The 17,200-nt window shown below is 39.8% G+C and overlaps 1 protein-coding gene across 1 annotated transcript in view; it reads right to left on the reverse strand.

Annotated features, from left to right (window-relative positions):
- LOC148069926 (G protein-coupled receptor 22-like) overlaps window positions 1–17,200 on the reverse strand; it is a 30,851-nt gene continuing 13,651 nt past the window's right edge. The window contains exon 2 of the mRNA XM_087800484.1: window positions 1–3,919. Within this exon, the coding sequence (XP_087656610.1) occupies window positions 2,297–3,808 (1,512 nt within the window). The 5' untranslated portion in view covers window positions 3,809–3,919 and the 3' untranslated portion in view covers window positions 1–2,296. The remainder of the gene's footprint in view (window positions 3,920–17,200) is intronic.

The raw sequence follows: 17,200 nt of genomic DNA on the forward strand, positions 1-17,200 counted from the left end.
TGATCAGAAAAAAATCATTTTTAATATAAGATAAACATTTTTATCTGCACAATCACATTATCACATTCAGCAGTTCCTTATCTTGTGACGGTGGAAATCACATGATTCATAAATCATTCCTGGTAAAGCTTTATTTATCAGCGAAGCTTCAACCCGTGGATCGAAGACACGATGAGTTTTAGACGACGTGTGTTTTGTAATAAAAGAAACAACATGATAAACGTCTTTAAGCTTCACGTGCACCAGTTAGAAAAACGACATTCATCGAGCAGCACATGTTTCATAAATCATACTCTGTGAGACATTTTCATTGATTCATAAAATATAAAACTTTTTACTGAAACAACATCAAGAACATTGATTTGATTTTGTTTGCAAGCTTTTTATTCCTTTCAGCAAAAGAACATTTCTACCATTTTGGGTTTTAAGATGTATTTCCATCATGAATTCTTATTATTATTGATCTGTTTTGTTGATGTGCTTTACAGAGCCTTGCAAATAAATAAATAGCCTCTTATCTCGTGTATTAATATTTTAAACAAGAGGTGCTTTAAGGCTCATTCTTTACTTTTATAATTTATACATCATTTAGGAGCCAATAGGATTTAAAGACACTTTCTTTGTGTCACGAATGACCAACAAAACATAAGTTTCACCTCAGAATTACATTCTTCTTATTATAAACCTTTTCATTTTGTCACTCGATTCATTCAACCATCAGTTGTGGGCAATTACATTTCTTCAGGGGCCACCATTTATACACAAACTATTGTGAGGGGCCATGAAGCCAAAGTCAAGGAACAAAGAGCCCAAATATATATATATATATATATATATAAACCCTAAATATCATATTCATTATTATTTTTATCGTATTTTAAATAACAAAACCTGGTGTAAAGGCTCTTCCTTATTTTTGTATTCAGTTAAATATTGTTGAGGGCCAATAAATACTTACTAAAATTATAAATAAATAATAAATCATAACAAAAAGGTCTGTCCAGATTCATCAGTTTATTTAGAAGATATATAGTGTTCTAAAAAAATGTTACATCAAAAATTATAGATTTTTAATTACAGTTTTTGGATTCTTCTAATCTTTAGTTTTATTGTTGACTTGCTGAACATGTTAGTGAACTTTTTAGTTGAAAATGTTACTCTTTTTTTATAACACAGTACAAAACAAAAAGAGCAAACGATTTAAATCAGGGAACTTAATTACATTAGACCTTGGCTCCTGCTAGGGTTTGAGCAACGCTGTGTGCAGTGTGATATCACTGAAAGAAACAGAGTCTTTGTAATAGCCAAAAGTATGACCATTAGTTTGGTTGAGCATAAACAATGATTTTCATATAAGAAGCAACAATTTTACTTTAAAATATGAAGAAGAAAAAGAAAAGGTAAAATCTAACTTTTTTTCTTTTCTAAAAATGTGCAGAATTTCTATTTACAAGGACATTCAATTATACATCATGTGATTCACAACATTTCAGTTGAAATTTAAATACATTTAAATAAATATACATTTTGAAGAGCTGCTGAAATGAACCAAAAACAAAAAGGTTGTGCGTCTGCATCTAATACTGAACTTCTTGTGCGAAAATGACAAAATGCAATAAAATGATACATTGATGTCCATTTTGTGTTCTCAGTCCTGTCATCGTATCATTTACCAAAAGAAACGAGGCTCAGTTTTCAACAGGCTCTGCCAACATTCTTCTCCTGTTTCTGAAAACTTGTCCATATAGAAACTATATTTCACAAAGTTGTTTGCATCATTTCTTGTTGCTTGTGTTCAACGAGGCGACAACAGTCTCACTAATGTGTGTCTTTTCTGTTTCCACCTCCCGTCTTGACAACAACCACTTCTTACGCTCCTTTAACGGCGACTCTTCTAAGCCCTAATCCACCCGACTCCGTGGTTTGTGTTTCCACCAGCGCGGTATGTTGATACAATTCTTAGTACCCGCTTCACTCTGGTTCCAAGCGATCCGAGCCGAGACCAAAAAGGTTCCATTGACCGAGCGTCGGCCACTGATTGGTCGTAGCGTGTCGTCACTGAAGAGTCCGCGGCACGACTTCCAACGCAAGAAACAAACGCGCCATTTTTTAAAAACTCTGTGAGAAAGGAGTGCGGTCTGTCGGCCTTAAAGGTTGTTCTGTGGCCCGTGAAAGAGGTCCGGACTGTTGAGTGTCTGGTAGGTTCACCGTTGCCTCCAAGTTCCCTGCCTGTTATGACGGCCCCGCGAGTGGGTAGCAGGGTCAGTCGAGTAGCTCTGGAACTGTGTAGTCTCCATTAAAGAGCTTCTGCCAGGCACCGGTCCGTCCCATCGCTCGCTTCCAAGCGGACCTTCCGGCATGTTTTCCTGTTCTCCACCCATGAGTTGTGTATGACGGTAGCCCCCGGTGACGGATCTACTTGTAGCAAGGAGACCACCCTCTTCTTGACCTTGGAACGGAGGGCACGACGCAACTTCTGTCTGGTAAAAGCGTACAGCAGAGGGTGAGAGACCGTGGTGCCGTAAGCCAGCGCCAAGAACCACAGGCGCACACTGACCAGGGCCTCGCTGGGGCCGATGCCCAGGATGAGCACGTTGGTGACGGACAAGGGCGCCCAGCAGCCCAGGAACGTGGCGATGATGATGAGGGACATCCTGAACACCCGGCGTTGGCGCTCTCTGCGATCGCGGTGTCGCCGCACGGCTCGTCGGAGGGCGATGATGGCGGAGACCGAGGCATGGACGCCCAAGCTGGGTGGCATGAGCGAGGCGGCGCCTGAGTGGGAGGTGATCAGCGGGGCGGACGAAGACAGCGCAGGAGGGGAGGCGGCCGTAGGAGATGGAGAAGGTATAAGAGGAGGGTGGCTGAGCTGCTTGCTGCCGTCTGCAGTGCACAACTCACCCTCTGACGCTTGCTTGTTTAGAACCTTCAGTCCAGTCTTTTTATTCTTATGTTTCTTTAGGTGGCCCTTAGAAGAGGGGCCTTTGAACCTGGGGTTCTTCTTCATATGTGCCCCGATGCGAATGTTCAGAGCTCGCAGGATTTTGGAGTATGTGAAAAGCATGACGGCCACGGTGGTGAAGAAGATGGGCACCTGCAGGATGAGGTGGTAATACATGACCGGGGCGATGTGGTCTCCCCGCCCGCCCAGGCACAGCAGTGTTTGGTTGTACCAGTCCGGCACCGCAGCGGTACCGATGGCCACCGAGGGTGAGGATCTCTCATCGACTCCCCCACTTCTAGACAGCTGGACCTCCATGAACGGGATGAAGAACACAGCGGCGGAGGCGACCCACACGGCCACCAGGAGCAGCAGGGCCCGGCGTGTGGTCAGTATTCTGTTGGCGGGCCGAATGGAGATGTCGTACCGGTCCAAGCTGATGACCAGGATGTTGATGGCCGTGGCGATGCTGGCGAACGTAACGCACGCCTCGTGGAAACTGCAAAGCAGCGCCAGGTTGGGACCGGGTGGAAGCAGCACCACCACCAGCGTCAGAGGCAAACACAGAACACACACGGCCACGTCCAGAACGTGCAGGTTGACGGTGACCATGTTGCTCACCGACTCCACCAGATTGGATTGAGAGCAGTAGAGCACGAGTACAGTCAAGTTGCTGCTGAACCCCAGGACCAGCTCCAGCATGAGGAAGGAGGTGAGCGACACCTGGAACCCGAGCGAGTAAGGCTGGATCCATGACGACGAGCTGCTGGGAAAACCTTCTTCTATCTGCTCCTCGAGGAGTCCGTGTCCCTCCAGGTCTGCCCAGTATGTGGGTGCCGGGCTCGGCATGTAACCGTCAGTCTCCATGAGCGCCTCTCAGTCCTCATTTATTTCATCTGTCACACAGTTGATGGGGTCCCATGATGCACCAGGTGGAGCTGTCATCGTGTCCAGGCGAGTGACGGACGACTGTCAGAGCTGTAGAGACAGAAACACAAAGGTTAGAAAAAATGGGATGTGGACGGAGAATCAGACAAAAAAAAACGTTGCACTGAAGGTAGTTCAAGTGAGGAGCTGCTGCATCTGAGCTGTTGAGGAACCAAAGACACTTTGTGGGAGTAATGTGTTACTAACAATATGTTTCTGTGGTATCAAACTTCTACAAATCTGAAGACCCACATCCCCCATTTTTTTTTATTATTCTCCCACATTCAATATTTAGGCTATGACTCTCAAAGACACCATTTTGACTTTCCTCTAAATGTAGACCCCCGTCCTCTGCAGCAGATTCACATACTTTTCTGAAGCGACCAGTGAGAGTGAAGAAAATAGTTTTGGGTAGTTTTTTTGTTTAGTTTTTTCAGAAACAAATCAAGAACAATTATTAAAGGTATTGGCAAAAGGCGATACGATATCACGATACAGGGTCAACGATGAGACATGGTAATGTATCGTGATACTGAAGGAACAAAGTATATATGTGTAGTACTGTCCAGTACTTGACTCTGGTGTTGTAATAGTGTAGTAACAAGTATATATGTGTAGTACTGTCCAGTACTTGACTCTGGTGTCGTGATAGTGTAGTAACAAGTATATATGTGTAGTACTGTCCAGTACTTGACTCTGGTGTTGTGATAGTGTAGTAACAAGTATATATGTGTAGTATTGTCCAGTACTTGACTCTGGTGTCGTGATAGTGTAGTAACAAGTATATATGTGTAGTATTGTCCAGTACTTGACTCTGGTGTTGTGATAGTGTAGTAACAAGTATATATGTGTAGTATTGTCCAGTACTTGACTTTGGTGTTGTGATAGTGTAGTAACAAGTATATATGTGTAGTATTGTCCAGTACTTGACTCTGGTGTTGTGATAGTGTAGTAACAAGTATATATGTGTAGTATTGTCCAGTACTTGACTTTGGTGTTGTGATAGTGTAGTAACAAGTATATATGTGTAGTATTGTCCAGTACTTGACTCTGGTGTTGTAGTATTTACAGACCACATGACTCTTGACGAAGTCGTAACTGCTTTCATTTGTTTTCAAACCAAAATATGTCCAAACATCAGCTTTAAAAGCTGCTGGAGTCACTGTATCCTCTAGTCCTCAGTCAGGATCTCCCAGGATGGAGGTAATGACTGCTGCCATCGAGCGGCCAGAAGTTTAGTTGCACCACAAAAAATAACAAACGGCGTAACATGCACGTTAGTTGTACATAAAAATCGCTACAGTGCTGTGGAAAAATATCACAATGATTAAGTATATTAATATTTTCTACCAACACTAACTAATGACATTAAAGGTATAAATAATAGGTAAATAAAAGTTGATGTTCTGGACAGTCGGTCAAAGTGTTACCATGTTTAAGTGTATCTTCTATAATGATCAAAGTTCGTTCACCTGTTGAAATGCACCTGGTGTTCCAACGAGACATGTGGGCAGAAGAACAAGTTCTGAACATCAAGACGACCCGAGCGAAGCAACCATCGACCTCCGCTTCACTGACTGTTCCCCTCCCTACCAGTTGCCACGGCGACCACAGGACGAGGCGCTACATTAATGAGGACTCAGGTGTTCTGGTTCTGAAGCCACAGAGCTGATGAGTCTCCAGGGTCTCCATCGAGCCCGAGCACCTCGTCTACCACGATCACCTGTTGAGATTTCAACTGAGATAAGATAGTTATTCTCTAAATGTTAAATCACTTTCACACCCCTGGACTTAACTAATGACAGACTGAGTTAACTTTCATCAGTTTATCACTAAATCCTATAATTACTTCTGCCAAGGAGATTCTTTTTCCTGTTTCAATTAAAGAAACAACTAAGAAAGTTTGAAGGTATTTCAATGTGATTTACTTTACAGGAAATGTTTATAACACGACAACTGATCCTTATGTTTTGCTGATTATTATCTTGAGCTGTAGAACTGTTTTGTTTTGTTTTCTACCAGAGTTTGGAGGTAAGTTATGAAGACGTGTATTATCTGACAATACGATGTGTGTCACAATACAGGGTACGATATATTGCAATACAGTAGTAACAAGGATAGATGTGTAGTATTGTCCAGTACTTGACTCTGGTGTTGTGATAGTGTAGTAACAAGTATATATGTGTAGTATTGTCCAGTACTTGACTCTGGTGTTGTGATAGTGTAGTAACAAGTATATATGTGTAGTATTGTCCAGTACTTGACTCTGGTGTTGTGATAGTGTAGTAACAAGTATATATGTGTAGTATTGTCCAGTACTTGACTATGGTGTTGTGATAGTGTAGTAACAAGTATATATGTGTAGTATTGTCCAGTACTTGACTCTGGTGTTGTGATAGTGTAGTAACAAGTATATATGTGTAGTATTGTCGAGTACTTGACTATGGTGTTGTGATAGTGTAGTAACAAGTATATATGTGTAGTATTGTCCAGTACTTGACTCTGGTGTTGTGATAGTGTAGTAACAAGTATATATGTGTAGTATTGTCCAGTACTTGACTCTGGTGTTGTGATAGTGTAGTAACAAGTATATATGTGTAGTATTTTCCAGTACTTGACTCTGGTGTTGTGATAGTGTAGTAACAAGTATATATGTGTAGTATTGTCCAGTACTTGACTCTGGTGTTGTGATAGTGTAGTAACAAGTATATATGTGTAGTAGTGTCCAGTACTTGACTCTGGTGTTGTGATAGTGTAGTAACAAGGATAGATGTGTAGTATTGTCCAGTACTTGACTCTGGTGTTGTGATAGTGTAGTAACAAGTATATATTTGTAGTATTGTCCAGTACTTGACTCTGGTGTTGTGATAGTGTAGTAACAAGTATATATGTGTAGTATTGTCCAGTACTTGACTCTGGTGTTGTGATAGTGTAGTAACAAGGATAGATGTGTAGTATTGTCCAGTACTTGACTCTGGTGTTGTGATAGTGTAGTAACAAGTATATATGTGTAGTATTGTCCAGTACTTGACTATGGTGTTGTGATAGTGTAGTAACAAGTATATATGTGTAGTATTGTCCAGTACTTGACTCTGGTGTTGTGATAGTGTAGTAACAAGGATAGATGTGTAGTATTGTCCAGTACTTGACTCTGGTGTTGTGATAGTGTAGTAACAAGTACATATGTGTAGTATTGTCCAGTACTTGTCTCTGGTGTTGTGATAGTGTAGTAACAATTATATATGTGTAGTATTGTCCAGTACTTGACTCTGGTGTTGTGATAGTGTAGTTACAAATATATATGTGTAGTATTGTCCAGTACTTGACTCTGGTGTTGTGATAGTGTAGTAACAAGTATATATGTGTAGTATTGTCCAGTACTTGACTCTGGTGTTGTGATAGTGTAGTAACAAGTATATATGTGTAGTATTGTTCAGTACTTGACTCTGGTGTTGTGATAGTGTAGTTACAAGTATATATGTGTAGTATTGTCCAGTACTTGACTCTGGTGTTGTGATAGTGTAGTAACAATTATATGTGTGTAGTATTGTCCAGTACTTGACTCTGGTGTTGTGATAGTGTAGTTACAAGTATATATGTGTAGTATTGTCCAGTACTTGACTCTGGTGTTGTGATAGTGTAGTAACAAGTATATATGTGTAGTATTGTCCAGTACTTGACTCTGGTGTTGTGATAGTGTAGTTACAAGTATATATGTGTAGTATTGTCCAGTACTTGACTCTGGTGTTGTGATAGTGTAGTAACAAGTATATATGTGTAGTATTGTCCAGTACTTGACTCTGGTGTTGTGATAGTGTAGTTACAAGTATATATGTGTAGTATTTTCCAGTACTTGACTCTGGTGTTGTGATAGTGTAGTAACAAGTATATATGTGAAGTATTGCCCAGTACTTGACTCTGGTGTTGTAATAGTGTAGTAACAAGTATATATGTGTAGTAATGTCCAGTACTTGACTCTGGTGTTGTGATAGTGTAGTAACAAGTATATATGTGAAGTATTGTCCAGTACTTGACTCTGGTGTTGTAATAGTGTAGTAACAAGTATATATGTGTAGTATTGTCCAGTACTTGACTCTGGTGTTGTGATAGTGTAGTCACAAGTATATATGTGTAGTATTGTCCAGTACTTGATACTTTCGATATTTTATGTGTATATTTTTTCACACACTTTATTGAACGATAAACAATGAAGAAACTTAGGTCAGAAAAATAGATAACAATAGATAAAGTACTGTAGATATCGATACAGTATAGTGTAAAAATATTTTCTAACAATAAACCAATAGTTCAACAATCTTCTGCCACTGAGCTCCTTAATTTGACCATATTTGCTACAAAATGAAAAAATAGTTTCACACAATATTGTTAAAAATGTGCTTCTTTTTGAAGGTTCGCACTTTTTTTCTGTTCGATGAATCGTTTTACGAAAACTATCGTTTAGTTTTCAACGAAGAACACTTTAGTGGCTGAAAGAGAATTAACTACCATTTCTACACCAGACACCAGGAGCTGCTGGATCCAGATCTGAAGGAAACTCTGGTCAACAAAGTTCTCCTCACAGGTGAGACTTTTTATTTCCTCTCAGTCTTGCATCAGTTTTCACAGCCTCTGGTTTCCCTGGTTCCTTCAGTCCCCGACCGACAGACCTGGTCCCCGAAGACCTGATTGCAGAACCGCATGACGGCCGAGCAGGTTCGACATCTGAGGTGATTTAGTTCCTGCAGAAGTGTTTTTTTCCAGTTGTACTGCCGTTTCCAGTGGATTGATTTTCATTCTTTTTACGTGTTTAACAAGAAAAAAAACAACTGGTACTGAGTGAATGGCTTTTATTATCCTGTCTTTTTGTGGGAAAAACAGCTGCTGATGCTGCAATTTATCTCCTTTTAAGATACACATTTAAAAGCCAATTTATCTGTAAACAAAATACATTTTCTGTATTTTCTGTTTGATGTTGGATCAGCTTTGTTGTCGAAAATATGACGATTATGTTGTTCGACAAACTTATTAGCAAGAGTTTAAGAAATAACTTCAATGTTTACTTAGTTCAACTAGTATATTACTATACTCTAGTTATTAAAGTTCAACTAAAGTGTGTGTTGTTGTGATGTGTGACTCTATTGTATCATCAGTGTGTGTGTTGTTGTGATGTGTGACTCTATTGTATCATCAGTGTGTGTGTTGTTGTGATGTGTGACTCTGTTGGATCATCAGTGTGTGTGTTGTTGTGATGTGTGACTCTGTTGGATCATCAGTGTGTGTGTTGTTGTGATGTGTGATTCTATTGTATCATCAGTGTGTGTGTGTTGATGTGATGTTTGACTCTATTTTATCATCAGTGTGTGTGTTGTTGTGATGTGTGATTCTATTGTATCATCAGTGTGTGTGTGTTGATGTGATGTTTGACTCTATTGTGTCATCAGTGTGTGTGTGTTGTTGTGATATGTGACTCTATTGTATCATCAGTGTGTGTGTGTGTGTGTGTTGTTGTGATGTGTGACTCTAATGTATCATCAGTGTGTGTGTGTTGTTGTGATATGTGACTCTATTGTATCATCTGTGTGTGTGTGTTGACGTGATGTGTGACTCTATTGTATCATCAGTGTGTGTGTGTTGTTGTGATGTGTGACTCTATTGTAGCATCAGTGTGTGTGTGTTGTTGTGATGTGTGACTCTATTGTATCATCAGTGTGTGTGTGTTGTTGTGATGTGTGACTCTATTGTATCATCAGTGTGTGTGTTGTTGTGATGTGTGACTCTATTGTATCATCAGTGTGTGTGTGTTGTTGTGATGTGTGACTCTATTGTATCATCAGTGTGTGTGTTGTTGTGATGTGTGACTCTATTGTGCCATCAGTGTGTATGTGTGTGTGTTGTTGTGATGTGTGACTCTATTGTGTCATCAGTGTGTGTGTTGTTGTGATGTGTGACTCTATTGTATCATCAGTGTGTTGTTGTTGTGATGTGTGACTCTATTGTATCATCAGTGTGTGTGTTGTTGTGATGTGTGACTCTATTGTGCCATCAGTGTGTATGTGTGTGTGTTGTTGTGATGTGTGACTCTATTGTATCATCAGTGTGTGTGTGTTGTTGTGATGTGTGACTCTATTGTATCATCAGTGTGCGTGTTGTTGTGATGTGTGACTCTATTGTATCATCAGTGTGTGTGTGTTGTTGTGATGTGTGACTCTATTGTATCATCAGTGTGTGTGTGTTGTTGTGATGTGTGACTCTATTGTATCATCAGTGTGTGTGTGTTGTTGTGATGTGTGACTCTATTGTATCATCAGTGTGTGTGTGTTGTTGTGATGTGTGACTCTATTGTATCATCAGTGTGTGTGTGTTGTTGTGATGACCATAACCACACCCACTCTGCTGTGATTGGTCAAGCATGGAGGTTTGTCACCGCGCGTCATCAACCCCGGAAGTCTCCACCTCCAAGGGACTCGTTGTATAAACAAAGCGTGATTACAGCTGGAGGAGGAGTGAAGCCATTATTATGTCATAATGGACTCTCGTAACCTCTCGTTCGTCCAGATTTCAGAGCAACTTTATAAAGTAATAAAGTGTAAAACATGGTCATGATGAGAAGTTACTGCGTCTTGAAGAACATTTACTTCATGCGAGTCATGAGTTTATCATAAGTTTCCCATTAAAGAAAAATTTCCTTCAAAACACTTAATAAAAAGCCGTTTTTATAAAAATAAATGTAATATTGCAAATTAAGTTCCGTGATACATCTGTTATGTAAGCCGTGATTTAGCACCTACTCAAAGTAGGTCTAAAATAATACGTGTTTGTCTGATAACGACTGGGAGGGCTTTGTTGTGATGGGATTAGGAAGATTAGGTTTTTATAGTGTTACTGTTAGAGATAATAAATCTCTGGTAATCGGTTACACATCGATTGACAGACTCGTTGGTGTGTCTGTTTGCGTATCTGTTTGTGTGTCTGTTTGTGTATCTGTTTGTGTATCTGTTGGTGTGTCTGTTTGTGTATCTGTTTGTGTATCTGTTTGTGTGTCTGTTTGTGTATCTGTTTGTGTATCTGTTTGTGTAACTGTTTGTGTATCTGTTTGTGTATCTGTTTGTGTATCTGTTTGTGTATCTGTTTGTGTGTCTGTTTGTGTATCTGTTTGTGTATCTGTTTGTGTAACTGTTTGTGTATCTGTTTGTGTATCTGTTTGTGTATCTGTTTGTGTATCTGTTGGTGTGTCTGTTTGTGTATCTGTTTGTGTATCTGTTGGTGTGTCTGTTTGTGTATCTGTTTGTGTAACTGTTTGTGTATCTGTTTTCGTATCTGTGTGTGTGTCTGTTTGTGTATCTGTTTGTGTATCTGTTGGTGTATCTGTTTGTGTATCTGTTTGTGTATCTGTTTGTGTGTCTGTTTGTGTATCTGTTTGTGTATCTGTTGGTGTGTCTGTTTGTGTATCTGTTTGTGTAACTGTTTGTGTATCTGTTTTCGTATCTGTGTGTGTGTCTGTTTGTGTATCTGTTTGTGTATCTGTTGGTGTATCTGTTTGTGTATCTGTTTGTGTATCTGTTGGTGTGTCTGTTTGTGTGTCTGTTTGTGTATCTGTTTGTGTATCTGTTTGTGTATCTGTTTATGTAACTGTGTGTGTAACTGTTTGTGTATCTGTTTGTGCAACTGTTTGTGTATCTGTTTGTGTATCTGTTTGCGTATCTGTTTGTGTATCTGTTGGTGTATCTGTTGGTGTGTCTGTTTGTGTATCTGTTTGTGTAACTGTTTGTGTATCTGTTGGTGTATCTGTTTGTGTAACTGTTTGTGTATCTGTTTGTGTATCTGTGTGTGTATCTGTTTGTGTATCTGTTTGTGTAACTGTTTGTGTATCTGTTTGTGTATCTGTTTGTGTATCTGTTTGTGTATCTGTTGGTGTATCTGTTTGTGTATCTGTTGGTGTAACTGTTTGTGTGTCTGTTTGTGTATCTGTTTGTGTATCTGTTTGTGTATCTGTTTATGTAACTGTGTGTGTAACTGTTTGTGTATCTGTTTGTGTATCTGTTTGTGTATCTGTTGGTGTATCTGTGTGTGTATCTGTTTGTGTAACTGAGTGTCAGCGATGTTTCCGTCAGACGAACGAGTCAAGTTGTGCGTCGACGTGTCTCCCGCACATGTGGCGTCTCCGGACGAGCTAATAAGTGTGAGTCACTAATAAGTGTGAGTTACTAATAAGTGTGAGTCACTAATGAGTGTGAGTCACTAATGAGTGTGAGTCACTAATGAGTGTGAGTAACAGGAAATGAAGTGTGAAAGCAGCTCGTCGTCTGAAGTCCACTTCCTGTCTAATTTGCGGCGGCGTGGAGGAAGCACGCCGCGGGTCCTGACGACACTCTCAGGGAAAAGGTCGCGGCGAGGTTGACGACTTCCACGAGTAATTACTGGAACCGTAGCGACGCCACGAAGCCGCGGCGACGACTGAACGTGTTGGAGTTCAAGTCGAGCACGAGAGTCAAGATTCAAGATCCGTCCGTCAGAGGAAACTGAAGGTGAAGCGAGAGACACTTTGTTCCCACACTTGGTTCACATCGACACCTGTGACGAGGATCTGAGACGTCGACCAATTAAAAACTGGACTTAAATGTTGATGGATCAAAGAGAACTGGATACTGTATGTAATACTGTAATACTGTAATACTGTAATACTGTAATACTGTAATACTGTAATACTGTTATACTGTGTGTTTTTTCAACACCACAGCTTCTACAGCGAACCTGTGTTTTTATTCTTTTTGTAGCAAAATCGTTGTTGACTTTTGTACATTTAAACTCCTGAATACAAAAGAGCTCGCAGACCTTCGCCAAGCAGCTCATATATTCAGTAATATTATGTAAAACGTTTTGCTTTTTGAAGTTTAATTGTTCTGAAAATATTCATCTTCACCACGACAAGACTTTCAAGCGTCTCGACACCAAATGAGCAAATCTTGTGCTAATTCATTTGCAGAAAAAAAAGTGAATATTCGGTCGTAACAGAAGTTTGTGACGATAGAAACCCGACGTGGTAAAAGAACTCGGATGCCAAGGTCTGGTTTAGAAGCAGATTTATTCCTGTCGTGTTCTTACACTCGTACACGTTAATGCGTCACTTTAACGATGGAAGAAAGACTCGAAGAAATGATTCAATGAACGATCGTATAAACGACGGTGCGTTCAAGAGCGTAGGATATTTTCTTATACATCACTGAAAAGATTAAACACCTATGATGGTTTCATTTGACGTAATTACCTGTTCATTTAGTTGTAAATCTGTTTTAATTCAATTTAAATTTAAATTAAAATTAAAATTTAATAAATATTTTTTTCTATCTTTTCTTTTATAAGTAAATCCTTCCAAACCTTCTCACTGAGTCACAAGACGAGCTCAAATAATGCTATCATTCAAATATACTTCAACTAAATGTTCTTTGTTTTTCGAGGATTTCACAATTTAACAATTATATCTGGAGTTCATCTAATGCGCTGATTTAAGTGTGTCTTAAATTGTTCAAGGACCTCTATTATACTCTATTATACTCTATTATACTCATCAGTTTCTTTTTGCACAAAACTCTCATTTAATAAAGATATTTATATTAGAAAATACGCTTAAGCTCCGCCCACTTAAAATGCTCCATTTCAGCTGAAGAATGCTGTGTCTCAAATCGCATACTTGTGTACTCAAAGTTAGTTTCATTTATTGGTTATTTTTAGTGCGTAAGTGCGTCTCAATTCTTAGTATGTAAATGTAGTGATCCATACACACTAGATTGACACTAAAACGCCCACAAAACTGAGTATGGATCGATGGACACTTTCTACACTAAACGACTCCATCTTAGTGACGTTTTAAACGGAAGTTACGTCATATATATATATATATATATATATATATATATATATGATATATATATATATATATATATATATATATATATATATATATACACATACATACTGTATACTTACAGGTGTATTTTCAGCAGCAGTAGAAGGATAAACACGTCTTCGCTGCTGATATCAGCTTAAATATCTCGCGAATATTTCATTTCTCATATTTTTTCTTTATTTCTTTTCCAAACTTGCAAAAGTGCTGCCAGCAGGTGGCGATAGTGTTCAAACAGCTGTTTACAATCATTGTTAAATAGAAGTAGAAGAAGAAGCTGTCGCGTCATTTCCTGTTAGTGTGTAGCAGCAGAGTTTGATTTGAGACATACTATCTGTGGAGGATTAGTTACTAGTTAGTACGTACACTATCCTGATGCATACTAACTTCTAGTATACTAAGAGAAGTATGTTTGAGACATACTATCTGTGGAGGATTAGTTACTAGTTAGTACGTACACTATCCTGATGATACTAACTTCTAGTATACTAAGAGAAGTATGCGATTTGAGACACAGCAGAAATCTCGTCCAAGAAACCACGCCCACTCTGCTCTGATTGGTCACAAAAACACGAGTTGCATTCAAGGACTCAAATAAATTTCAAACTCACCCCAAAAACTCCCGTTCTATACATTAAACGAATAATAAAACTAAGGTTTGCTGCTTAATGTACACATTAGAAAAACACCTAAAGGCAGAAGTAACTCTCACCATGTTTACATAAATATTTATTCATTAACATGTAGGTTCTTAACTGATGTAGATCTTCTAGAGACACCTGCGCCAGAGTGATGTCACAATGTATCATTTAAACATAATCTCGTTTGGTGAGATTTCAGACGAGAACTTTATTAAGTAATAACTTAAAACGGATCAACGTCATGATGAACGAACTACTGCATGTTGACTTTAACATTTACAACACGTGTATGAGTCACGAGAGTTTTCACATTAGGTCATTTTAAAATCATAATTTCTTTTTAAATTGATAAATAGTTGAATTGTCAGTGAAAAATATGTTTTCATGTTTTTATTGAATTATGAATTGAACCATTTGAAGCAGTTTTAATGAGGTAATAATGAAGAGAAACAATGATGTCAAAGAAGAATCATCTCATGTCGTCTCATCACAACATAATGAGATGTTTTTCTTCTGGCTCTGGTTTCCTGCATCTCAACTAATGTTAATCCAAAGTGTGTATTTTGACGACAACATGACTTTGTGATCTTCGTCGTGACACGACTGACGTCTTCGTCTCTTAATCCTTCGTCTCTATTTATATGTTGGCGTCACACAGACGTGATGTTCGACTCAATGTTTAGTTTCACTGAGACACGCCTGACTTTTTGAAAATAATACACGTATAATATTTAATGACAGAGAAATGTTTACGTTCAAGAGGAGCTCGAACCACAAACATTCAGAGCTCAGCAGGTGGTAGAGTGTTTTATTAAAGAGTGAGCTGTGAGAGAGTGCACGTGTTTTATTGAAGAGTGAGTGCATGTGTGTTATTAAAGAGTGAGCTGTGAGAGAGTGCACGTGTGTTATTGGAGAGTGAGCTGTGAGAGAGTGCACGTGTGTTATTGAAGAGTGAGCTGTGAGAGAGTGCACGTGTGTTATTGAAGAGTGAGCTGTGAGAGAGTGCACGTGTGTTATTGAAGAGTGAGCTGTGAGAGAGTGCACGTGTGTTATTAAAGAGTGAGCTGTGAGAGAGTGCACTTGTGTTATTGAAGAGTGAGCTGTGAGAGAGTGCATGTGTGTTATTGAAGAGTGAGCTGTGAGAGAGTGCATGTGTGTTATTGAAGAGTGAGCTGTGAGAGAGTGCACGTGTGTTATTAAAGAGTGAGCTGTGAGAGAGTGCATGTGTGTTATTGAAGAGTGAGCTGTGAGAGAGTGCACGTGTGTTATTGAAGAGTGAGCTGTGAGAGAGTGCACATGTGTTATTAAAGAGTGAGCTGTGAGAGAGTGCATGTGTGTTATTAAAGAGTGAGCTGTGAGAGAGTGCACGTGTGTTGTTGAAGAGTAAGCTGTGAGAGAGTGCACGTGTGTTATTGAAGAGTGAGCTGTGAGAGAGTGCACGTGTGTTATTGAAGAGTGAGCTGTGAGAGAGTGCACGTGTGTTATTGAAGAGTGAGCTGTGAGAGAGTGCACGTGTGTTATTAAAGAGTGAGCTGTGAGAGAGTGCATGTGTGTTATTGAAGAGTGAGCTGTGAGAGAGTGCACGTGTGTTATTGAAGAGTGAGCTGTGAGAGAGTGCACGTGTGTTATTAAAGAGTGAGCTGTGAGAGAGTGCACTTGTGTTATTGAAGAGTGAGCTGTGAGAGAGTGCATGTGTGTTATTGAAGAGTGAGCTGTGAGAGAGTGCACGTGTGTTATTGAAGAGTGAGCTGTGAGAGAGTGCATGTGTGTTATTGAAGAGTGAGCTGTGAGAGAGTGCACGTGTGTTATTGAAGAGTGAGCTGTGAGAGAGTGCACATGTGTTATTAAAGAGTGAGCTGTGAGAGAGTGCATGTGTGTTATTAAAGAGTGAGCTGTGAGAGAGTGCACGTGTGTTGTTGAAGAGAAAGCTGTGAGAGAGTGCACGTGTGTTATTGAAGAGTGAGCTGTGAGAGAGTGCACGTGTGTTATTGAAGAGTGAGCTGTGAGAGAGTGCACGTGTGTTATTAAAGAGTGAGTTGTGAGAGAGTGCATGTGTGTTATTGAAGAGTGAGCTGTGAGAGAGTGCATGTGTGTTATTGAAGAGTGAGCTGTGAGAGAGTGCACGTGTGTTATTGAAGAGTGAGCTGTGAGAGAGTGCACGTGTTTTATTGAAGAGTGAGCTGTGAGAGAGTGCACGTGTGTTATTAACGAGTGAGCTGTGAGAGAGTGCACGTGTGTTATTGAAGAGTGAGCTGTGAGAGAGTGCACGTGTGTTATTAATGAGTGAGCTGTGAGAGAGTGCACGTGTGTTATTGAAGAGTGAGCTGTGAGAGAGTGCACGTGTTATTAACGAGTGAGCTGTGAGAGAGTGCACGTGTGTTATTAAAGAGTGAGCTGTGAGAGAGTGCACGTGTGTTATTGAAGAGTGAGCTGTGAGAGAGTGCACGTGTGTTATTGAAGAATGAGCTGTGAGAGACTGCACGTGTGTTATTAACGAGTGAGCTGTGAGAGAGTGCACGTGTGTTATTGAAGAGTGAGCTGTGAGAGAGTGCACGTGTGTTATTGAAGAGTGAGCTGTGAGAGAGTGCACGTGTGTTATTGAAGAGTGAGCTGTGAGAGAGTGCATGTGTGTTATTGAAGAGTGAGCTGTGAGAGAGTGCACGTGTTTTATTGAAGAGTGAGCTGTGAGAGAGTGCACATGTGTTATTAAAGAGTGAGCTGTAAGAGAGTGCATGTGTGTTATTGAAGAGTGAGCTGTGAGAGAGTGCACGTGTTTTATTGAAGAGTGAG

Source organism: Callionymus lyra, chromosome 10, assembly GCF_982586985.1.
Source record: "Callionymus lyra chromosome 10, fCalLyr1.hap1.1, whole genome shotgun sequence".
NCBI lineage: Eukaryota > Metazoa > Chordata > Actinopteri > Syngnathiformes > Callionymidae > Callionymus > Callionymus lyra.